General features: G+C 37.0%; 1 protein-coding gene across 8 annotated transcripts in view; it reads right to left on the bottom strand.

The window, feature by feature from the left end:
* The window catches only part of INPP4B (inositol polyphosphate-4-phosphatase type II B), a 279334-nt gene that overhangs the window by 200157 nt on the left and 54071 nt on the right, over positions 1-25106 (bottom strand). For 4 of the 8 annotated variants that reach the window (XR_013774362.1, XM_079306681.1, XM_079306682.1 and 1 more), the window contains exon 1: positions 11941-11997. The exons of the other annotated variants lie outside the window; for them this stretch is intronic. Coding sequence is in view for 3 of the 4 variants with exons in the window: in XM_079306681.1 (XP_079162807.1) it covers positions 11941-11982 (42 nt within the window). In the remaining variant the exon portion in view is untranslated. Of the gene's footprint in view, positions 1-11940; positions 11998-25106 lie in introns of those variants that run through there. 8 annotated transcript variants of the gene reach the window in all.

The raw sequence follows: 25106 nt of genomic DNA, 5'->3' as shown, positions 1-25106 counted from the left end.
AAAAAGTGGTGTGTTTTACAGAGTAACTGCATAGTGAAATCACCTTTTTACAGTACATAAACTGAAACAAACTGTGCCTAAAACTCACAACTTAAGTTACTAAAATTGTCACCACTATCATGGCTGTAATATGTAAAACAGTTTTGCTAGTTTGCAAACGCCATAAAATGACACTGTTGTTCTGAAAACTTATTTATTATGGGTTACACAATAGCACAACAAGACAGTAACAAAACAGAGCAAGTTATGTGTTAACCTCTTCTGTAAGTTTCATTTCCCAATAAAATGTTGCTAGAAATAACAGCATCTGATTCACAGATCAAAGACAGAATTTTCTGCCGTTAAGCTGTTATCAAAGACCAATTAGACAAAATGTGAAAAGATAAGGTCCCACTTGGCATTTCCATTCTGGGTTAAATAACCTGATATGACTTGGCAAGTAGAAGCAAGTTCTGTCATATTGAGATCATTCTGCTTCTGCACTGCCAGATACACACTCCTGCTAAGCCTTTAGGCTCCCTCCATTCTAGGTGTTAATTTTGACCCAGTTCTGGCCTCATTAAATACAAATCCCCAAACACCCTCTTTTGCATAAAAAACCCTAAGTTATCACATATAAGGTCAACAAATAAGCTTGCTCTCATTTTCAGATTAGTTAGAAATCAGGCTACATTTCAATACTGCATGGTGACATACAATTCTAGGAAAAGTCTCATATTCCCATTCCTGCTCCTTTATGTTGGGCAAATGGGCTGCAGCAGGAACAAAAGGCTGGAAAGCCCATCTGTCAGAGATGCTTCCTTCATGCAGAAATAGTTTAATACACAGCCAAGACCAGCAGCTCTCAAGGACAGACCAGTCCTTCCCAGATGAGTCCAGCCTAAAACCACTGCCAATTTAACAGGGCCTCCACAAACACACAAACCAGACTGCTCACTCTGTGAGGCTGACTTCAACCTCTGCATCCAGAGCACAGCCTGAGATCCTGACTGATCCCTGAACTGTGCAGATCAGGGATGAACCCTGAGCAAAGACAGAGCCCTTCATCCCTTGCTCTCAACCTTCTCATTTGCAGAAAAATGGGATAATCAGGGTAAGTGCTTTTCTAGGACTTAGAAAAAAGATTTCGAAGTCCACCATTTGGGCTGCAGCTAAGAAGTTCAACTGCATTATTCCTCATGAAAACTACTGCATTATCATCATCATTATATATCTTGATAGAAATCATGGCTTATCACATACAATGAAATGAGAAAACTGGTTTTTACCTACAAGAACCCCCTGAACTACAACAAACTGGGTGCAGAGAGCAAGAGAGATGATGTCTAGTATATTACACTAAGGGAAAAATTACCCTATTAAAACAGGTAAAATGCCAAAAAGTGAAGTCAAACCACAGCATATAAGAACATTTACACACATACTTGGCAATAATACAATGCTTACTATAGATTTTTTCTCCCTGATTGCTGATTATTACCTCTTTGCAAATTAGTGGCAACAACTCAAAGCCTTCATTATCTAAGCTGATACATTTTCTACCAAGTTATTTTTGTTTTTCTGTTAGTACTTATTTTACCACAACACCAAAGCAATTGCTACATAACTCTTCTGTAGCCAAAACTCCAGCTTATACCTGTAAGATTGCCAAACATCACAGCTTAAAACTCAAGAACTACACCCAACTCAAAAAAGCACTATATGTGCAACACATAGAAATTTTAAAAAGCAGTTAAATTGTATTTAAAACTGCTAGAAGCTAGTTTAGTTATTCTAGTATGCAGTCTATTATCTGTTACTTGACCTATGTTCACATTTTCATTTTTCAAGGCCAGGTTGGATGGGACTTTGAACAACCTCATGTAGTGGAAGTTGTCTCCTTCCATGGTAGAGAGATTGAAATGGGATGATCTTTAAGGTCCCTTCCAACCCAAACCTTTCTACCCTTCTTTGATTTCATTTCTTCAAAGCTCTCACTATTAAACATCCAAAAGAAACCTTAGAATGACTTACAATGCTCTTGAACTAGCAATGACAGAGATTTATTTTGAGTGAGGAATTTTGGAGCATCCTGCCACAAAATCCCATAAATTCAGGGTGAAGGAATAAAGGTAGCTGTGCCAGTCTAATTGCCATCCATATGTAGTTATATCACAATATCTAAGGGTTTTGTTCTCCCCCTGCACTGCCACCTTTGCTGCCACACCCTTTGCTCTGGTCTTTGCTCCATGACACTCTCCATAAGCTGTATCAAGTATTAGCCTGAAGATGAGTAACAGTAATACAAGGATTTTTCTGCTAATTTAGTGAACAAAACAATTAAAAAATCATCAGGAGAAACACAGTGATGGGCACAGAACATCACCACTGGCACTTAGGGTTAATTCAAGGAGTAGGATGACTTATTTTCCTTTACCAGCAACATAGTGTCAATCTGCTCACTGCACAGCTTTACCCACATATTTAAACCACTAGTTAAAATGACCTGATAACAAGTCCAATCAGTATTACTTCAAGCTCAGTACAGGGTTAGAAAAATATTATTTATATTCCCTGGTCATGTGTTATTTGTTTTCTCACATCTCTTAGAAATGGCTACTTCTTAAAGTGAAAACAAGTTCAAACCCATGAATTTTTCAGCAAGGAATAAACAAGAAATTGATTCCTTAATCAAAAGCACTGTACAGACACAAAGCAAGCAGGATTTTCAATTTAGTCCATATCAGAACTTTAATTCTTCATTTCCTGGCTTCTTTCCCAATATAATTTCAATTTGGCATTCCATTTAAATGTGTCCTTTCAACTTAGATATGATAGGCTTTAAATTTATATATTTCAAGTTCAGTAAACATCAAAATATTCTATTAAAAGATCATAATCAATTAACTAATGCCCTTGAAGTAGTTTGAGCAAACTTCTCTGAGTAATCAGAATCTAAAAACAAAAAATAAATAAATTAGAACAAAGTACACAAAACAGAAGCCCATGAACAGACAAAAACCCTTGCCCAATACCTTGTACTCCTGGCTGGAATAAGCACCACCTCTAATTTCACCACAGCTACCAGCATATTCTGAATATACAATGCAGTCACAGCTGTTCCAGTGACATTGGACCTTGCAGAAAAACTATTTCTAAATCTCTGTGGCTGTGAGAAGTTGTAAATCCAAGGAACATCTGCCTCGCTGCTAGCTGAGCACAATTCAGAGTTTCATTTTGGTGCAAGGTGATGTGAGCTTGCAATCTGCTTTTGGCTTCACCTGTTTTTCATCAGGAAATAATCACCATATTAGCATTATGAACTCCCAAAATGTTTGCATGAAATGACAATTAACTTCAAGAGAGCACATGCCAGTGCTAAACTTGACAATTACAGAGTATCACTATGCCGCAGTGGTAAGACTGGTTGAGACTGGAAAAAAGGACAGACATGTCTAAAGATAAAGATCATTCTTAGTAGTAGAACTAAATCCCAGATGCCATCCACAATAGTGGAGGGCTTAGGTTTTATAACAAACTAAAAATCATTTTCTATGCAACATTTGGAATGACAACTCTCCAGATCCTTCAAGTGTGATTTGCTCATGTTTAGAAATTCCCCACAATATAGAAACCCAAGTTGTGTCATCCTTAGAGAAAAAGCCGTAACACATTTTATTTCACTTAATCTTTAGGTGATAGAATAAAACCAGCATCTTCAAATGGAAAAAATAAAAATCCACAACTCTTTGAATGGTGCAATCAATAGATAGCACTCCAATCCAACCTCAGCCCCAAAGGTAACTATAACCTCATTTCAGTTTACAAATTGCCTCTGGGACTTGAGCCCATGCTACCAACAATGCCCAAAAATGAAGAGGCAGCTTAAAATAGTGCAATTGCAGCAAACAGAAAGCAGAGTCCTTATTCAAGCTGGTAGAAAAATAATTCTGGTTATCCTGTTATTTCATGAGGACAGCTATTGATTTTATTAACAACCTTTACCACAAGGAAGGAGTCAAGTAAATGCTCTGAGCAAACTACTTCAGCAACAAGGCTCCACTTAAGCAGTTTGAGATGCTGGCTAATTTTCATAATAGCTAAGGGTTTTCTTCCTAAACACTTGACAACTTCAGCCCTTGAGAAAGCAGTCACTCCAGGCAATATAATCAGCACAGTTCAGATTAGGCAAGTGGCTAGTGACAACTGGTGAAAAGATGTGTCAGACCTCAAAAACAGCTAAACATTGAATGTGAAACACACACAAGTGCAGCTGAGAGTACAGCAGAACCCAGCTCTGCCTGGAAAGAGAGAGAGGTCTCATATTTTCTACAAAGTCTCTTCTCACATGCTATGTCCCACCTAGCAAATGCACAGCTATAATACTGCAAATATATGATAGCAGCCAGCTGCAAGCTCATCAAGCAGCTTGTGTCCTGCAGGAGTCAGCTTCCATAATGCCATCAGCTCAGAGACTGCAAAGTTTCAGTGATGCTGATTGCTGTACTACCAGTCTTCCTTACAATTCGCTCAGAAGCCACAGATCTGCTTTCCTTCAGTATCCCTGAAATCTAATTTTTCCATCTAGATTAACAGCTTTCTCTCCCCTCCACCTGAGAAAATTTTATCTGCAACATAAAATACTTTCACTGCTATCTAAGGATAAGAGGAATGAAAAGAAGTCCTGCTTGCTCAAAGCAGAATCACTGCCACTGTAGAGGGATCCAAATGATATCCCACAGCAGCCTAAGGACAAGATCTCCCTCTAGAGAGACTTCAGCCAACAAAGGATTGAAATCTAGACAAGATTCTTGAAACACTTAGGAATTTGAAAACCATGGAGCAGGAGATGTTGTTTGAGAAGTTAAGGCATTCCATTCCTTCTAATTATTATTTTGATAGGTTCATAAGAGGGGGAAAATGCACATATACAATTCAAGTCCACAGCAGAAAGGAGAATTTAGGAAAACAGTATCTCTTTTTAGAATTCAAACAAACAAGAATTATTTTTAAAGTCCAGCTGATGCTTTCAAATGAAGAATAAACTTTATTTCAATTGATAACTGATATAACTCCTTTTCAGCCCAAAGCAACAATGCCTAAGCTTCCCACAAACTCTGCTGTTTTCACATAATTGGGGGAAGTGTCTTATGTCTCTACAAGCCACTGTGATTTTTTTTCCATAATCTGTTGAGGTTAAGCATGGCAACTTCTGATAAGCAAACAGGATAAAAGAAAAAGCACTGCTGCTTTTCTTTCCTATATCTGATTTCAGTCTTTCAAATCATTGAAACCAATACTTAGGTGAATGATTAAAAAAAAAAAAAAAAAAAAAGAGTTTAATAAAAAGAGAAAATCCTTTCCCATGTAGCATATGGTGGTAATGCTACTAACAAACCAGCCCTGAAAATGAATCTGAAAACACAAGGATCTATGGCCTACTTTTGTAAATAAGCATCTAATGTTTCCCCATGTCCCAGTTTAACAACTCAATAAGATACTTTTGAGCTCAGTACAGCATCAACTGAGAGGCTTCTCTAAAGTATATCCTATAATCCTGAGCAAAACATGTGAAGCCAGCCAATATGGATTCTATCTTTCAGAAAGCATAGCATTTTCAAACAAATGTAAAAATTGGGGGGGGGGGGGGGAAACTACAAATATGGTCAAGTCCTGCAATTCAAACTTAATAGAAGTTAATCCTAAAAGAAACATATACCTATAGACATTCAATCCTAAAGTCTGTTCTGCCTAATAATCTTTTGGAGAGACACAGCCAAATTGTTTTAGCATTTTGTGTTACAACACTCCACCTTCCAAGGCATTCAGAGACACTGCTAACAAAAAGTAGTCAGAACTCAAAAGTTAAAGTTTTAATCATAATAAAAAGCAGTTGTTAAGTATATACATGTATCTGGAACACAAAGAAGTTAACCCTATGTCCTACCAATAATAAATTCAGTTCTCATAATGCTGCTTTAGTGGTTTGGGCTTTACTTTTTTTCCTTTCAGTGGCAGCTTGATCAAGTAAAATGCTGTTTACATGGCTTGGGCATCCCCATTTCAAGCCCAATATAGAGCTCCCATCTGCAAAAATTGGTGTGAAAGGCTATTCACCCATTGTTGTAAACTTCAATACTTCTAGATCCTTCTTCAGCTGAAAATACTATGAGATTACCTAGTAGCAATTTTTAGGCTGGGAACAGCTGCAGAATAACTATTCAGCTAGTTTTATGTAACTTGATACAAAGACTTTTCTGTGATGCACAGCCAAATCTCTTCTTGCAGAATGTCACAAAGAACAGAACAGATATTCAAATAATACCAATAATTTTAAGAAATGGATAATCTCTAGATAGACCTACAACTCAGAGAAGCTGCACTGATCTGGGACAATACTCAACTGCAGCCAGAGATTAACATATTAAATATTTAATCCAACAAATAGCTAGCAAATCCATCTAGAAGCATATCAAAATCATGCATTCCTTATGCAAGCAAGTATTAATACAGCATACCAATTAATTCACATTCAACTTCAACAGGAAAACAACTGAAACAGAGTAAAAATACTATTCTAGGGCTTTTTCCTGAATCTGAACAAGGGTGCACACATGAAGTAGGTGAACAGTGAAACCATCTTGCTGTTCATCTCAAAACCAAACAAAAAATGGAAAAAAAAAAAAATACTCAAACTGTTGTAATGGTGTTTGGATAATAAAAATTATCAGTTTCTGCACAGTCAGCCACAGAAGTCCTGGACAATATGTGTATGAAATTCCTAAATAGTCAAACTGGAAACTTGACCTAATTCTGCCACTAGCCTGCTGTGACACTGTGGCTACCAAGCTCCCTACACAATTTGATTATTCCATTGCAGGGGGGGCAGAAAATCAGGCAATCCAATTCTAACCAAGTGGCCATATTAGTGCTAGAGCTTTGTAAAGCATTTCCTACATTCTCTATTCTCACATGCAGTGCTGGATCACATGGATTTCATAAGTAGACAACTCCTGTTTGCATAGGAAGAGACCTGCTTCACCCTTTAAGAGGTCCTTAATACTCTGCTGGATCCATTTGGTGAAAAAAGCTGGAAAAGATATCCCAAATAATCTAAGAACTATACACTGAGTGCTCAAACAAATGGCTTTACCTGGCACCCTGGTCACCATACTACTTCTAATAAAGAAAAATATGTGTTCATAGTATCACCAGCAACACCACAATGCACCACTTTTCCTGCACGTGACTTGCATATTTTTATATCATTTCAGACTAAAACCTCACCTTTATGAGGACCTTACCTTGGGATACAAAACTAATAGTGAGACTTCATCTCTGAAGTGAAGAAAGTGACAGACCTTAGAGAAATTTATTTAATTCATAGCCATAAGTCAGCTAATACAGAATAAAACTGGGAACACTACTTGCAATACAAGGGACTGAGGAAAAAAAAGTAGAAAAAAAGTTCAGTGGAAATTAAAGTGATAAAGTGTGTGGACCAGAAATAAAATGAAATCTAGTTCAAATACAAGTAGAAAAACACACCTGTGGGAATATAGCATAACATATAAATGTACCTGGTGAGATCTATTGCTCAAAGATTATGGATAATGTAAAGAATTCAAGTACAAGTATTAAATGAGCTGCCCTATTATGGAAGCTGAACGATTTGTGTGATAGGTAAGCAGGACATTTATCACGCTTCAGGGATGTAACAGTAGTGAAACTTTCCTTTCATGCCCCTTAAAGCAGCTCTCTGCCCTAGAGAAATCATTTCCAACCATTCATATAGTGTTCCATTTTATTCCTTTTACTGCTTTCCTATTATTAAATAGGATCCTTTCACTTTGTCTCCCTCTTCTCTTGTCCCCAAAATATACTGTTCTTTCTTTTCTCTTAAAAGATCATCAGCTCAGAGCTGAGATGGGAACTGCTTCAAAAATCATCAAGACACTCAATAAGACAAAAACAACAAAGGAGAAGTAAATAGAACATCTATGAATGACTGTAGATGATTATCCTCTGACTCACAGGATGACAATCAGACAAAAAAAGCCAAATTCAAACAATTTGAAAAAAAGGGAGAATCTAAAGTGTTTCATCTTCATGACCATATATATTCTTTGAGGGGGAGGGAAGTCTTATAGTCAAGTTCTTTACACTGAAATTCTATAGAAATTACCTGAAAACTACATCTAAAATACCTTAAGGTATACTGAAACATTTTTTCATCATTTTTCATACAGCTTTTTAAATTACATTAAGAATATATTCACCACTTATATGATGGATTTTAGGCTACTCTTTAAAGATTTTTTTATACTTTAAAAAAAATCTTGCAATATGAAAGGTACTCAAAATGCAGTGACATTGAACTATAAAGTGGACTAAAGTCTCCACTTTAATCATAAAATCTTTAAACATTTCTTGCCACACCAAGAAAATTTCCTTTCCTGTTTTTTAAGGCATAATTGGAAAATCAGCCCTAAGTTCTGGGTGAGCAGCACCACCTTCCTCCAAAACAAAAAAAAAAAAAATCATCATCAGACCCTTTGGAATATACAGGATGGAACTTGAAAAAAATCCAATGGAAGATAATTTACATATGCTAAAACATGCTTGGCAGACATAGAAGACCCCAAACATTAAGAAACTAAAAGGGAAAGAATTTATTTTACTAGAAGACTCAAGTTTTTACAATTCTCATTGGAAAAAAAAATTCTGCATTCAACATACTAATTGATGAGGAGGATTGTTCCAGCAGCTGGTACAGTTCACTGTACAGTTCCAAAAACTTGAAATTCCTGGTACTGTGCCACTGCTGTCACATTGCAATACAAGAGACAGTCTGGCAGTAAGTATCACTTAAAAGACCATGAAACCCTTGAAAACTACAAATGCTAGAAAGGTGTGACTTCAGATAAACAAAACATCTAGAAATCTTCACTTTTTTAAGACAGCATCTCTTGCCCCAGCCCCAGGTTTCAATTTTATCTATCTGAAATGAAGCCCATTAAAAGCTTCAAGGCTACTTTGAGAAATAAACTAAGGAAAAAAAAGTTCAAAATGGTGAACTCAAAACTTCTTCCCAGATGTCTCGAACTCTGGGAAATCTGCCTTCCTGCACCTTTGCTTAAATGCACTGACTGCACTCCCATACAGTTCTGATACAGTTAAAAACAGGAAACCAAACTAATTTTTCATGTTTTTTATGTATGTAGCATTTAGAGAGACAAAAAGAAGCAAAATGAAAAGAAAATCAGTTTCAACATTTCAAAATGGCCTGTTAATTTATCTTGTACATTATAAACTGTATTTATAGAGTTACACTGCTTATAAACCAAATGAGAAATAAACCCCATGATGATATGAGAAACCATGTCTACTAGGCTGAATTCTGCACTGACACCGAGTTTTGAAAATGCTTTAAAAATTAAAAACAAAAATAAGCCAACCAATCAAAAACAGCCACAAAACAAAAACAACAAAAACACCAAGAAGGTACATTAAGAAGCAAAAAACCTCCAAGTATGCTGAGAAATATGATGGCTGATATTCCAGGTTTTTCAGCCACCAGTTCCACCTCTATGGATCAAATGCGTGCTTTGCAATTCATCAGTGACTCAGGACTTACATGAAGAACAAATTCCATTTCACAGGTCAAATTTTGGATGAAGCCACAACCTGCACATTCAATAGAGCCACTGATACAGCACAGATTCATATTTTGCTGTAAAAATTTTTGTAGGAGATGGGAAGGAAAGGTAATCTTATAATACCATTAGCTACTCTGCACTTTACGATATCTAAAACAATTTTCTTCCTTTTCAGTTATTGTAAAAGCATTAAAGTCCCTTTTTACCAGTCTCCTACTATGTTGTATAAAAGTCTCTAAGGGATGAAACTAATCCAGTAGTTTTTCTTTTCCAAGGCTATGGAAAAGGAAACCTTTTCCACCCTATCAAAATCAAGTTCTCCACCTCAGTAAGGTGCCTGTAACATTATTGGCTCCTTATTATGGGGTTACTCTTGCCCTGTCCAGCAAGATGCCAGCAGTGTTTGCATCTTCCCAGCTGTGCAAGGCTGAGCAAAAAACTGATAAAGGTCAGAATCAAATTAAATCCATCGTTGCTTGGTATTTTCCAGATACAGTTTCTGGTTTTTGTCCCTTTATGGTTACAAGCAGCCACACAGGTCCTTGCACAGCCTCAAAAGGGTTGTGATGTCCAGATTTGCCCATGAAGACAAAATCATTATCCCAGTAGATTTATACACAAAGCCATTAAATACAAACTACTTTCATTTTCCTCATGTATTCCAATAGAAATTAGGAAGAGTTTTCCTAAGCATGAAAAGAGCATTTCCTAAGCATCAAAAACAGTTTAAAAGAAGACATAAAACAGTCAAAATATAAAATTGAATTGAAGCTTTGCCTAACAAGATTTCTGTCACTGTGTGAGTTAACTCTCTCTAAAAGAAAAAAATTTTAAAAAATTTTCTTATGCAGGTTGTCTCTCTGTTCTTTAAGAAGTCCCGGATTTTAAATTATATTTATGAACAGGAAGCGAGCAGTAATTCCTCTAGGGTTTGAACAGTGCTTTTGACAATATTTACATAATTTAGACTCCCTTTGGCTATGACATCAATCTAAATAGAACACTTCAGAAATGTGACAATAGAGTGCAGTACTAAGCACTATCATAATAAAAATAATATTTATTTCATAATAAATGAACTTGCTTCAGAGGAGGCTTTTTGCCTGTACTGTTAGAGGTATTCCTCAGGTTTGGCATTTTTTAGAGAAATTTTTTAAAAGTCACTACCATAAGATTTCAAGACCAGATCTCCACACAGTTTTTCATTAGAAGTGATATAGTGGAAGTCCTCAATGAATGTGGAACCCCCAAGCCTCCTAAAAAAAGAGTAGCCAGATCCAAAAGGCTCTTACTGGCTTTCCTTAATGAAAAATAAGACCTGTTCCAAGGTCTAAGCTTCAACCCTAATGAAAGAATTTGAGCAACCCTATCTCTGCATGCAGCTTCCAGTCTTCAGTGCACCACTTTTTCTGTGTCCAATTCTAAATGGCACATCAGGGCCCAGTTTTAATTTCCACAGCCAAAAGAGAGCAGCAAGCAAGTGTAAAATACTATTCCCTGCAGCACTTCCATGACATCTGAGTAAACAGCATTTGAAGTCGGGAATCTATTCCCACTGTTCTGCATAAGAATGTCCTACCATTCCATCAATGTACATTCAGCTAATACAGTCCTGATCTAATGGTTTTGTCTTTCTGAGTAACTTGTCACAATTGTAAAGAACCTCTCTCACTCCTTCACAATATGACAAGAGCAGCTTAACCTTGTTACTAAACAGCTGGCCTACACTTCCATATGCAGGCAACAAGCACTTTAATCACCTCATCACAGGAATTTTTAATTGACATAATTGCAAATTCTATGGCCATTTTACCAGCAAAATTGAAAACTCTTAAGTTAAGCATTTCAATTCTAATACCTAAGCAAATAAATACTACAAAGAATGCTTTTTCTTTTCATTTTGAAATTTGCATCTCAAAGGACATACTAGCTCACATTGCCAACAAAGCAGAGAAACCTGCAAACAGAACAGAATGAATCTAGAGTATCAGGAAAAACAACTTCCCAAAGCATGCACTGGGACTGTCCCTACTGCATTTCCAAGGCTACCATGCCACTTACTCACACTCAGCATCACCATTCAGCCCTGCCTCTATGAAAGCAGACAAGCAGAACACTGGAGACACTGCCAAATTAACAGGTTATTGACCAGTATTGGCCCTTTGAATGGGCAAGGTCCTCATGAACCATTTCACAGTGAACTTGATGTCAGAAACAGAGAGAATGGACATTTATCTCACCTCCTCTGCCACTGCTTCTAATGATTTAATCTCACACTTGATTACCTCATGTGAAGTCTGACCTTAAGAACCGCCTGGTGACAGAGGACAGTGGAAGATCTCATCTCAACAATGGCCACAATTTCTCCCCGAGTTTCTGCATCTCATTAGTTCACTATCTCTGAAAAGTCAAATAAAATTATTGAACTAGTTATGCCTGCACAGCTGGCAGGGCAAGGAATCAAGGCCATGTCTGGTGTGCCCCATAACTTAAATTTTGCATATTTGTTGCACAAGTCAAGCTTTTTCTGCCTCCCCACGTTCAGTTCTGGAGCTTCCTCCACATGTATGCTTCAGACTCTTTGTGAATCCCAACAGGCTGAAACTTGGGGATTTGCTCAAAATGGATCAGACAGGCAACAGTTAGCTTTGCCAGCAAAAAAACTTTACTCAGAGTTTTTAACACTCTCCTATCTGAAGGTATCAGACTTCAAAGCAAGAACACCAGGAGAACAAAGAGACCTGAAACAGATTTACTGAAGCTAAAAGGCTGAAAAACAACCAGTAATATCCTTATAACCATTTGTAGTACAAGAAAAGAGAAGCAGCTACATGGAATTTGGCATTACTCCACAATTAAATAATTTAAATTTCTTGCTTCACTTAGAGCATTATACTCCTACTGTGCTTAATGAATGAAATTTCACAACAGCAGTGACTGCCTGTCTGTCTTTTAAAGCTCTCAGACAGCTGAAATCTTCTTTCTAGTCATCTATTTTGTAGCTTTGATCTGAGAAGTAACAATCATAACCTAAGTGTAGCTCTATAGACTCCAAAAACATTCTTTAATAAGAGTCTCAGTCATCTGGTATGTCTTTCTTAAGCACTTTGGGGGTTTTTCAAAATAGATTTTTTAATAAGCAAAATTGACATTATCAAGCCCTTTATGTTTCACTCTCTTCTCTGCAATTCTAATTTTCATTTCTGTTATTTCATTGCATAATTTTCAAGTGTCACAGAAAGCTGAAATAGCAAGCATTAGTGTATGGCATCAGGGACAGGCAGTCACATCCAGATTCCTAAAACCAATACAGCAGATACATTAGGCTACCATGCATTCATTTAGCCAACAGCTCAAAAACAGAGATGAGGTTTCAGTAAGCAATCCCATTTGAAAACTATTCTGTGCTTTTTGAACTCTCCACTAACAGAGGTGGAAAGAAAAACAAGGGAATCATTTCTTCAAAATGGAAATACATGCATAAACTAAGAGTGAGAAATTCATCACTTCTGAAAGAAATCTCTCTCTAATTTACAACCCTTCACAAGACAGATGTGAATACTACTCTGATCCAGGTCAGAAAAACTAAACAGAATAAGAACTGCAGAATCATTTAGGTTGGAAAAGACCTTTAAGAACATTCAGTCCAACCATTAACCCAGCACTGCCAAGCCCACTGCTAAAACATGTCCCTGAGTGCCACATCTGCACATCTTTTAAATCCCTCCAAGGATGGTGACTCAGCCACACTTGGTGAATAAATTTTTCCTAAAATCTCATCTAAACCACCCCAGCACAACTTGAGACTCTTTCCTCTTGTCCTCACCCTTGTTGTCTGGGAGGAGAGACTGACACCCTCCCCTTCAGGTAGTTGTGGAGACCTTACCCTAATGGTCCCACATTTTGAAAGGCCACCAAGGACAAGACAGAACATAGTATTTTGGGACTGCATACAGAAAAAAAAAAAAAAAAAAAAACAAAAACAAAAAACCACCTGTTTCCAGATTCACAGAAGTTATAAAAATGAACAAAAACTCATTTGTTTCACTTGGATTCCCCTTGAGGCTCAGCACTGCTGCAAGCAACAAAACTACTTGTTAAGTTGCCTTTCCATACAGAGGAAAAAACAAAAGGCATAGTAGCCTGAAGCAGCTTTTTCTAGCCATGGTCATCCTTCCCTATTCTAGAGACACATTTTTTTCATGAGGTACCAATTCTTCCAGTGTTGAAAAATACATTACCCTTTTCTTCAAATAGTTGAAGAAAAGCTCTTTTTCAAAAAGTTGAAATAGCTTGAATTTTGAATTAATTGCTCTGGTTAAATAAATTGATCAAGGCTTCCATTTGCTAGTTCCAAGACCAACCTGATCCTAAATGATGAGAGTTAATAAAAAAGTACCATTAGAATTTGGTAATGATTTTACAAGGCAACATTATAAATACATTAAAAGCAGCCTGCAGAGCTTGCACTTTTATTACAATTATTTGCACTATCTTAAAACAAAAGAGAAAACTCTATATTCCTCCCTTGCCTGAACTTGGAACAGAATTCATACCACTGTTAGAAAAGGAAGTTTGAAAAGCAACATTTTTCTCTTAGAATACAGTCTCCATTCTACTCAAATTATTTACTCTCTCACTTTAGTAGAGGCTTAATTAGAGTAATAGAAGAAGGGGATATTTAGGTGGTTTTGTAGACCTAAAATTGTCAAGTGCATAATAGTAAAAGTATTCTTAATTATAGCATATATTGCATATTAAGCCTACTGCACATTTTCATTACATTTAGCATTATTAGCCTAATTTATCTGCACAAGGAAGACAAGGGGCACAGCTCAGCTGAATGCCACAGAGGCAGGCTGGAGGAAGGACAGGCAGACTGCAATTACATTGGGGCACATATTTCAGCAGAACTCTCTTCACTGCACCAGATTTTGCTGGTTTATTATTAAAACTGAAAGAAATGGCCCTGGGATCAGCAATTCCTTCCTATATGCCAGGGTATTATTTGATCAGTATATGTAGATATCCAGAGGTGATTTCCCAGCTATTGTCAAGGCCATTAGAAACCATCTCTCTTCACTGCAGTGTAGTTCTACAGCATAGCAATATTCTTATGAATTCAGACAGCCAAATCACATGGAGAACTGATTCCTAAAGCCAGCTATATTTCTATTATCTCTTTATAAAGAAAAATTATCTTTTTGTATCCTAGCTAAATCTGTAACTACTCAGACTGCTATTTCTTTTTTTAATTTATCCATCCATTCTTCACATGTCACGCCAAGAGACAATTACTCAACATCCTTTTAAAGTTTCCTGAAGCAAACAAGTCTGCTTGCACATTGAGTTGTTACACTCATGCTCTCAAAGTAAATCATCTCCCTTTTAATTTTCTGTTGTTAGCTAAATGTTGAGGGAATAATTCCCCCAAGAATAGATTGGGATACCTAAGCTATGGTTGGGTAACTGCTGTCATGTCTACCTGAAAATTTTTAGAATCTCCTTTTAATTCTCCAAGAGATTGACTCCAGGAGAAACAGGAGGAAAGAAAAACAAACCCCAAAACAAACAATAACTAAAAACCCCACACTTCTGAAGGTAAAATACACCAGGCTTCAAAAACAGCATAGCTACTATAAAATTTGTGGCTAATAATTTTTTACTTTACAGTCCAGTGAACAGTACAGAAAATAGACACACATTTGCAGAATCTGAAAGCAGGAAACCATGTCTCAATCCTTCCCACAGCCCTCACGAACAGGATGACTTTTCACTCAGCACACATTCTTCTCTCCTGTTCACCTACTCCAGCACCACCTTCTTGATCTGAGCTACTCAACTCCACAGAAAGCTGAACACAGGTGCAGGAATCAGAGGTTGGTGGGAGACACCCCCACACAAAGCCCTGCCCTGGACACAAACCATATCTCAGCTCACTTACATGAAGAAGGAGAAGCTGATACAAAGAAGGGGTTCAAACAAGTGAACTTCTTTATATCCAGAAGGATTTTCCTTAGTGCAAGGGCAACAGCACCTGCTGATATACAGCTAAAACCCAAAGCACAATAAGGATTACACATTATTTCAGGAAATGAACAAGCCTACACTTTAGGTGTTCAACATGACCCAAAGCATTTAGATACTTATGATAGTTTACATGGCAAAGCATTTATGCTAAACATGTTATTAATGGTCAATGTAGCAGCTTAAATATGAGAATTTCAGCCAATTGCCAGTTCTTAGGAGAAAGAAGCAGGATAACTATTCACACTAAAGAAAATAACTTTGCCAGTAAATCATGAAAGTGTTGTAAGAAACAGGGCAATCTGAAATAGCTTTAAAAAACCTTTACAGAGGGTTAAAAAAAAAAAAAAAAGTTTATCCCAAATCCACTCTTAGTCAATTTACAAAGAAAAGACCTTTCAGAAAACTGACTCCAAGCAGCATTTTCCATCAGCATTTTAGACATCTCAGCAGAATACAGAACTCCTTACTCCATGATGCCCTGAGAACTGCATTGACTCTTATGTTTACCTGCACAGCACCTTGAGGGACACACAAACAGAAATGGAAAAATTCATCCTGGAGCATAGAAGCACTTATAACTTGTAGCACATGCCAGTAGTCTTGACCTAAAATAGATTATTTTAAGCAACTTATGAACTTTGAGTAAAGAAGAGTCAATTTAGCTTTTTAGAATGTGTGTTTTGAAGAACAGTAAAGACTGGCAGCATAGGATGAGCCATGTGCTGGGCACTTTTCTGGATCCCAGAAATGGGGAACTGTGGCATTTCCTCACATGTTAAAAAGAGGAACAGAAACACTCACTGCTATGTAATATGCATCATATATTGTTTTCCTGTAGCAGTAATTCTGGCAGCTTGAAGATTCAGCTTGCAATGCCTGCACAAGTATTTATCACTGCTTCCCCCACCTTCTGTCCTCCCAGGTACACACGGCTGTGCTTGCACATGTACACACACAAATTCAAATATCTGGGTAAAAAGGCAACACACTGAGATGCCACATTTATTTTTCCAGGCAACCATTTAGCACAAAAAGGGAAAGCAGTGTGCTGCACGCTTACAAAACCTCATGGACTAGCTGATCTAGGGCAAATCATCTCAAATCACTTAGAGCAAAGATAATGATTCTCTCTCTAATGCAATCAGCATACTGCTTAGAGCACAAATTTGCTGGGGTGCTTGCCAGCAGAACAAACCTCATCCACTGAGGTATACATCCAATTCAGTATTTCAATTTAAAACAACGATTTCTCCAAAGAAAATGACTGAGTTCAGAGAAAAAAATTCCAAATCACTTTGTTCATATTTTTAGAATATTTAACAGCAATTTTTCCACTTCTAAAATCCAGTTACCATAAAGATTAAACTTATATTCATTTATTTATATTAAGAAAGAGATGAAGGCATAATATCTAGAGATTTTCTGTATTCACTCACTATAACCTGCTTCTTTGCTGATGAAGCAGTGCTCTGTGCAATGGAGCAGATATGAACAATGTTACAGTATAAAGACCAGGGGATCTAGAGCAGCTCTTTGGTGCCACAAATTAGAAAGTACAACACAGAACAGAGACTGTGAGAAATTGTAAGTCAGTTTGACTTGCTTATAATATTAGGTATTCGACAAATAAATAAAAAAGACATTTGGTCCCACCTCTGTCCCATGCAAAATATTTTATACCAAATTGAGACTACCAGCTCAAACATCACCCAAACAAATTAATCTCACTCATCCCTGCAAAGTTTGTTACAGGTTCCAGCCATCCCCAAGTGAAGAACCTCTTCCTGACATCCAACCTAAACTTCTCCTGACACAACTTTGCCATTCCCTTTGTCCTGTCACTGGTCACCACTGAGAAGATTTCAGTGCCTGTCCCTCTGTTTCCCTCACAAGGAAAGCATGGAGCTGTGGCTCTCACCAAGGTCTCCCCTCAGCCTCCTCCAGGCTGGACAAACCAAGTGCCCTCAGCCACTCCTCACACGCTTCCCCCCAAGGCTCTTCCCCACCCTAGTGCCCTCCTTTGGACACTCTCTAATGGCTTCATGTCTTTTTTATGCTGTGGCACCCCAGCCTGCCCAGCACTGGAGGTGAGGCTGCCCCAGCTCAGAGCAGAGGGGACAATCCCTCCCTTGCCCAGCTGGCCATGCTGTCCCTGATGTCCCCAGGACAGGGCTCCCTCCTGGCTGCCAGGGCACTGCTGGCTCACATTCACCTTTCCTGGAGCAGCAGCCCCAGGTCCCTTTGCACAGTGCTGCTCTCCAGCCTCTCATTCCCCAACCTGTGCATCCAGGGTGCCCCACCCAGGGGCACAGTCTGGATCTTCACTTGTTACACTTTGTACAGAGAAGAGGCATCATCCTGTTACTACTAAGCCTACAAAATAAAATAATAGAACTAAAACCCAAAATAATAAAGCACAAGATACAAGATTAGTTTTTTAGAATCCATAGCAAAATAAAGAAATCAATTTTTTTATGCTATTATCACTAGTCAAAGTGTCTCCTGCCTGAGCATAGAATTTTTCACCTGGTGTAGCTACTGACCTTCAAGAAAAACACCACCTGTCAATATCAATGCAGGTGTGCCAAGCCTGCTGTTCAATTCTCCAACTGAACAAAATACTGCTGGCAATCCAGGAACTGACCTTTTGCTTTAATCCTTTACTATTATTTCTCTATGTGGAATACTTTAGATAGATGCAGTTTCCCATTCCAAATGATATTTTTTTCTTCAAGTATAGATTTTTTTTCCTATGTCCACAAAAATCTGCACATGTTTTTATTGGCATATTCTTACACACCATAAACTACATACTAATAATTAAAACATGGTTTATTTAGGAGTAACAAAGCTACATATAATATCCACTTATTCATAGCAAGATTAGAGTATAAAATTGGCCTTCCACAGAATATTCCCAAATTACAAAATACATCAAATCAGATAGCAGAATCAAAAATAAGTACAGCTGAAGAGACCTAAATCTAGAAAATGATTCCTGAGAGCAGCTGCTGAATTTCTGTATTGCCAACAACTAATGCTTCTGTCCTAGATGGTTCAAAGATAAAATACAGAAAGAGGCTTCCAAAGAACAAAACCAAAACAACCCACCCAAAAACAGGAGGAACAGGTGAGTAATAGCTATGCAGCACCAACTCTTTATTCATTAAATGTGCACATTATTCCTCATGAAAATTGTTGACAGGAAATAGCTTTGTTTTTCCTTGAGTTTATTCCCATCTATGGGGGCTGCAGCCTGTTACCTTCCCGGCCATCCATGGCTACACACTACCTGTTATTTCCCAAATTAGCTCAATTTATGACTCTGATCCATGTTTTTGTGAGCAGTTGAAAAGGTTTTGTAACCAATTCATGATATGATCCAATCCCACAGATGACCTCAGAGCCAAGTTCTGCCTTTCCCCCAGAGGGTAAAAGCCAAGCAATCCTCCTCCTGCACTGCCTGCTTGGATTGATCTTAGTGCACCTTTTTTAGAGAACATTCATGAAAGTTTAAATTGTGGAACTAACAGAATAAACAGATAAGACTAATCCTACATCTAACTTTAAATTTTTGGGCTGGGGAACTACAGGAAGGAAAAAAAAAAAGGGAAACTGGAAAAACCCTACACATTTTATCTGCAGGACTCACCTTCTGGTCATGAACAAAACATAATTCTAACCTTCCTCTGAGATTCTCACCCAGCCTCTATGGAATTAAACAAATTAGCACAACACAGGACAAGCAGAACTCAATTGCATTTGTACTGCAGAACACTCCAGCTTCTTGAATTTTGTGGCAAATATCAGTAGAATTTTAAAACACTGCTCCAATTTCTTTTGAAATAGCAATACCTTAAAATTTTTGAACAACTTTTCTTTATTGAAAATTAAGAGTCCACTAAGTTTGAGGTCTATCAGCTTTAGAGTTATTACTAAAGAGTGCAGATTTAATTCCATGTCCTGTATTGAAAGTTAAGGAAACTTAAGATCTTGCTGACAATAAGTCAACACAATCCAAACACTAGCAGCAACATCACAATGAAGCACACAATTATATACAACCAATTAGCATTCCATAAGCATCAAGAAAAACTACAGTAGTTTTTCAGCTGTAAGCCAAATAAACCCTCAATTTCAAATATTAAGGAGCCCTCTAAAGGTAAAAATTGTCTGACATATTAAGATAAGCTACTGATTTTGCTGGTTTACTGGAAAATCATTAGGCTCAAAAGGTTAAATGGGTGTTGAATTAGGAGCAGATTGTTAAAATTTGATTTAAGAGGCACAGTATTTCTTATTGCATGGTGAACAATGAGTGGGTGTAAAAGCATTCAATCTCTTGAACAACCAGTCTCTTCAGTAGATGGAAAAAGCAATCTCAGTTTGTTAACTGAACCATTTTAATATTTCCCATCCTTACAACATCCTAACATACATAAAATACTTCCCCACATAAAATAAATAATAACTTACTTTAATAATGTGGCAAGGAATTAGTTCATTATATTAGTTACTAGTCTTTCTGCCTTGATTAATAGTTAGGGTTAATTATAGCATACAAGAGTAGGAGTCACAAAATATGTCAGGTTTAATGGCTTCTTGAAAATGCAACATAATATTGATATGCCCGCTAACACTGAAATTATGTAGCCTCTAAAACATGCATCACATCAAAGACAAAAAACATGGCTATAAAATGAGAAATTATTACTGCTAATGCAGGAAAAGTGTTGGGATAAAAATGGATATACTGGACAAAATGCCAAGACAAAAAAAGGCTAAAGAGAAAAATAGAATGAGGAGGCAGATGGAGAACTGAGGGAAGAAAGAAAACTAACAGGTTAAAAGAAAAACTGCAAGAAGCAAACAGACCTGCCTAAACCAAACTACCTTAAAACCAAGATGAGCCAACTGGACTAAAAACAGCTGAAACATATCTCTGCAACAATTTGACATTAATGAAGCCTAAGAAAAGGGCTAAATAATTTATGTACCAAGGTATGAAAATCCAGTTTGGAGTGCTCAGGAAAAGCTCAGCTCTGGCTTTTGAAGAAAAGGATCATCAGTCCAAAGTTCCACATATTGCCAAGTGCTTTCCACACAGAATGCACATTCCCTTTGGAGCTCTTCAGGCACCTTGGCACAGGGGTCTGCAATGGTGACACTTCATCAGCATCTCTTCCTCATTCAGTCAGAGCAACTCCACACAGGGCAAACTGCATTTCCAGCTCTCATTTACAGAAAACAGGAAGAAATTGAAGCAACAATACACATTACCTGGCATAATTCCTTTTTTTTTTTTTAAGACCAGCCTAAATGAATGCTACAATAAAGAAATAATTACAGCAGTCACTGCTCTAACGCTCTGAATATCAGATGCAGAAAATATGACTTTCACCAAATCAGACCCAAACCAGCTCCAATTTCTGCTGTTTCTTAAGTAGAAAAGGTCACTAACTTTTCCTGAGAGAAGTCAGTATGCAGGAGGCAATGCTATTACAAGAGACAGCAGGTGCCCTGCTACCAGTGAGGGAAAAGAGCCATGGAAGGTACAGCACATGATGTACAATTTGATAAAGCACCCTTTGAGACATAGTTGCAAATATTCCAATTCCACCTTCACCAAGCAAAGAATCCATAAAAATAATTTAGATATTTTCTTTCACATTCACCACTTTTCCAACTGCTGTGTTCTCTAGGCACCTTTTTTCCCTGATCCCTCTAGCCCTGTGTTTTGCATTAACCAGAATGATTTCATTCACATTCCTATCAACAAAATAAAATATTTTCAAAGTATCCAGTAGTCATGAATGGTTTTAAAAGCATGATGAGCAGTATATTTAGCCCACATTTTGGAATCTCTGCTGCTGAAGGAGCACTTCCATCAACTGTTGCTACTGTGCCAGATAATGTCTTCATAGAATCCTTTAAAAAGTATGGAAGAAAGGTGAATATTAGCCTTAAGTTCCTGGAAAACAAACCTATTGTGTTGTTTCATTCTCAGTCAGTTGCAGCAGAGCAGAAGTACACACAGCACAACTGAATCTATTATTAATAAGTAAGAACAAAGAGAGAACAAAGTGACTTCAGAACCTGCAATGGCTCAGTCAATCTGCTGCTTTCCTGAGGTCTCCAGGGGATACAAGACTTACTAAAGAACAGTATCACATTCCAGTGCTGTGCTAATCCTTAATTAATCCACAACCTCTCTCCCTGCAGAAACAAGTACCTGAAATAATGCTTTCATTAGTATAGCTGCAATCACCATAATGATGCACTTGTAAGTTAGCTCCATTTCACACTTGTTTCTTCTCCTGAAGGATGTTTCTCTACCTTGCCATTGGTAGATCACAATTAAAGACCTTTTTCAAGCTAGTGAGATCAAAAAAATAGTATTTTTGATGCTTTAGAATGTTTTCCCCTCAAAAAAACAAAAACTAAAAAACCCACCAAACAAACAAACAAAAACAAACCAAGCCCACAAGCAAAAAACCCACAAAGAATACAAGTGAACTGATCCCTAATGAACCTAAAAACCTATCCTGAAAATTGCTAAATAGTCCACAATAGAATATAAATTTTCCTAACCTATGCAGCCCAAGATACAAGATTCACAGCTCAACACAAAACTGTCTTGTTAATAATTTCAATATTCATGTTCTTCTTGGCTTATCTTAATTTACCATCTCTCATTCATCCTCAATACACTCGATATAATAAAGCACACTGCATTTTATCTCTGAGTACATTTTTTTCACCTCCATAAATATATTTAGCACATACTTAATTTTCTGTTTTCTTCTGCTTTATCATTCAGTCTTACCCTTGAAAAAAATAACTTGAATCCTACTATTTTATCAGTTTCATGACATCTGAAAACAAATGTTTTAATTATGTAAAAAAGCTGGCTTTCATTCACTTAGTTCTCTAATTTTAATATGCTTTGTACTATTTGGACATTTTTTCCACCGAAGAGAATATTTAATATAATTAGTTTATGTACAGTGTGTGCACACCTCACTCATCTACAAAGTCAGTGTAAGACACAGCAATGCTGAGTTTGAATTTGAGTTCTCATCTCAAATACGTCCTATACTATGGGCATGACCTTACAAACCTTCATTTCACAGCATTCTCAGTCAAGTCAAAGTGAATGGCACCTGACAATAGTTTGGGGAGCCCTATAACTTTTCTGCCTCTCAGCTATTCTAACCTACATTGTTGGTAGACAAATATGAATTGCACACAAAGCATAAGCTGAGGCATTGCTGGCATGAAGCTATTAAGTAACAATAAATTATTTGGCATAAAATTTAACTAAAAGCAGAGTGAACTGTACTACAAAACTTTTATCTAAAATAAGAATACAAGCAAACAAATTTGCAAATTAATATGCATATTAATTATCTGAATCACAAAATCTAATGTCATTTATAAGGACAAAAATGACAAGATAGCAGTACATGCAGTAATTTGTATCATACAGTAACTGGTATCAACAGGAAGCAATGTTATTTTTGGCACCATGCACTAATCTGAATAGAGTTCACAGTAAAGTCAATGGGCTACATTTGCTGAACTTGGTTCTCATTAAGCTCTATAATTTGAAAAAATTCACTAGCATTCACCACTCCTCCTAAAATTTTTAAAGGAAAAAGGGATATTGGCACTGATTGCAAGATGAAGTTGGCTAAATTATGACTTCAAGAGTTTTGCTTAAACACAAACATTTGCTTAATAGTGAGTCAAACTAAACTAGGAACATTCCAAATTTGCTTACTTTATATAAACATTAATGGAGGAATCAGAGGCAGAAGTTGTCATCATGATGTCAAATTATGTAGAACTGTTGAGAGAATAGTTGAGAGAACAGTCTTGACCTTTCTTCCAATTTCTAATGAATGTTTGCATTGATGCACACAAATGAACAGTGATGCAGCCATCATGCTGCTCACTTGATGCACTGCTGTGTTGAAGAGTTTGGGAATTGTCAGGCATCAGCTCACCTTAACCTCCTTCTAGAAGCACAAGTGTGTTACACAGAGTTAATCAGAGTGCCATGGTCTAATTGAGGTGTTAGGACATGGGTTGGACTTGATGATCTTCAAGATCTCTTCCAACCTAGTCATTCTGCAAATTCTGTATATTTTGTAAAGTTCTACTCCTTCCCTCATTTGTAAATGTTTGATTACTTACTGAACTTGAAGGTGTTCTTGTTTCAGAGTAGAAGAAAATAAGAAAAAGCTTTGCCTGTAATTTCTCTTTGTCTTTTTGATTTCAAATAGAAAAGGTCATTTACTACAAAAAAATACTGGGGCTATATTAATGCAAGGGAATGAATCAAAATAGAAACACCTGATTCTGAACATTTCTGAAGTTTAATTTATTTTAAACCATTACCAAAAGTAACATTTTTTCCTCTGACATTATTCTCCAATTCATACTTAAGTATGTCTTTTATAATTCTGAAAGGAGTAACAGCCAGCAATACATCAAAATGAAAGCTGCAGTTTCACATATTCCATTTTCCCACTTTACAAGTCACAACAATGTTACTTAATAGGCAACAGTTGGCTTCCTTCAACACTTTTCTATCCACTTTGGATCAGAAAATATATATTCCTGTACAAGCAGAACATTTGAGTATTTACAACTTTGGAACTCCTGCAAGACTGGAAAGAACAGAGAAGGAGCCAGCAACATTTAAGAGCAACACTTTGTTGAGGACATATTTTACACATTTACATATTTCACTGATTGTTCTAAAAAATTTAAAAATTCCCCTTGGGGACAACTTAAAGCAACAAACAAAAATCACATCCAATACAACTCAATACCAGACCTTTTTTCTTTTAGAAGTGACTTTTAGAATTGTGTAGCTGACTTAACAGTATAGGCTCCTAACTTGAAATAGGATAACTCTTAATATATCTGAAAAAGGGACAGTGATATTTTACTTTTCCCATATAAATGGAAAGAGGTATACAAAATCTAATTTAGAGATCTCACATGAGTGAGATTCCATCATTCCAGTGAAAGGGTATTCTGACCTTAATGTGAAGTTTCAGTGTAAATTTTGAGGACTAGAAGACAGCAGTCACAATTTAGGTAAGTCTAGCACCAGGAAAACAAAACTATCATCTGGTTTCAGGGATGAGAGCTCTTTTCTGACAAAGACAGACATAGGAACAGCAACATTAAAGGGCTGGAATGCAGAATTCAGTGCAAAACTTTGTCTTTAGTGAACTTGTCCTTAAGGCAGAGAAAGAGAAACAAATCTGTTAGAGCAGGATCACCCAGAAAATCCTCATTGATGATAACCAGAGACCATGGAAACACAGTTCCCATCTTCTTAACCAGAATTTCTAGCATTCATAAGCACATTTCTATTGATTAGGGTTTTAGCCTGTAATGTTTACACACAAATCATGCTGC

The sequence above is a fragment of the Erithacus rubecula genome, assembly GCF_903797595.1.
Source record: "Erithacus rubecula genome assembly, chromosome: 5".
Lineage (NCBI taxonomy): Eukaryota > Metazoa > Chordata > Aves > Passeriformes > Muscicapidae > Erithacus > Erithacus rubecula.
This window is presented reverse-complemented; position numbering and strand designations above follow the sequence as displayed.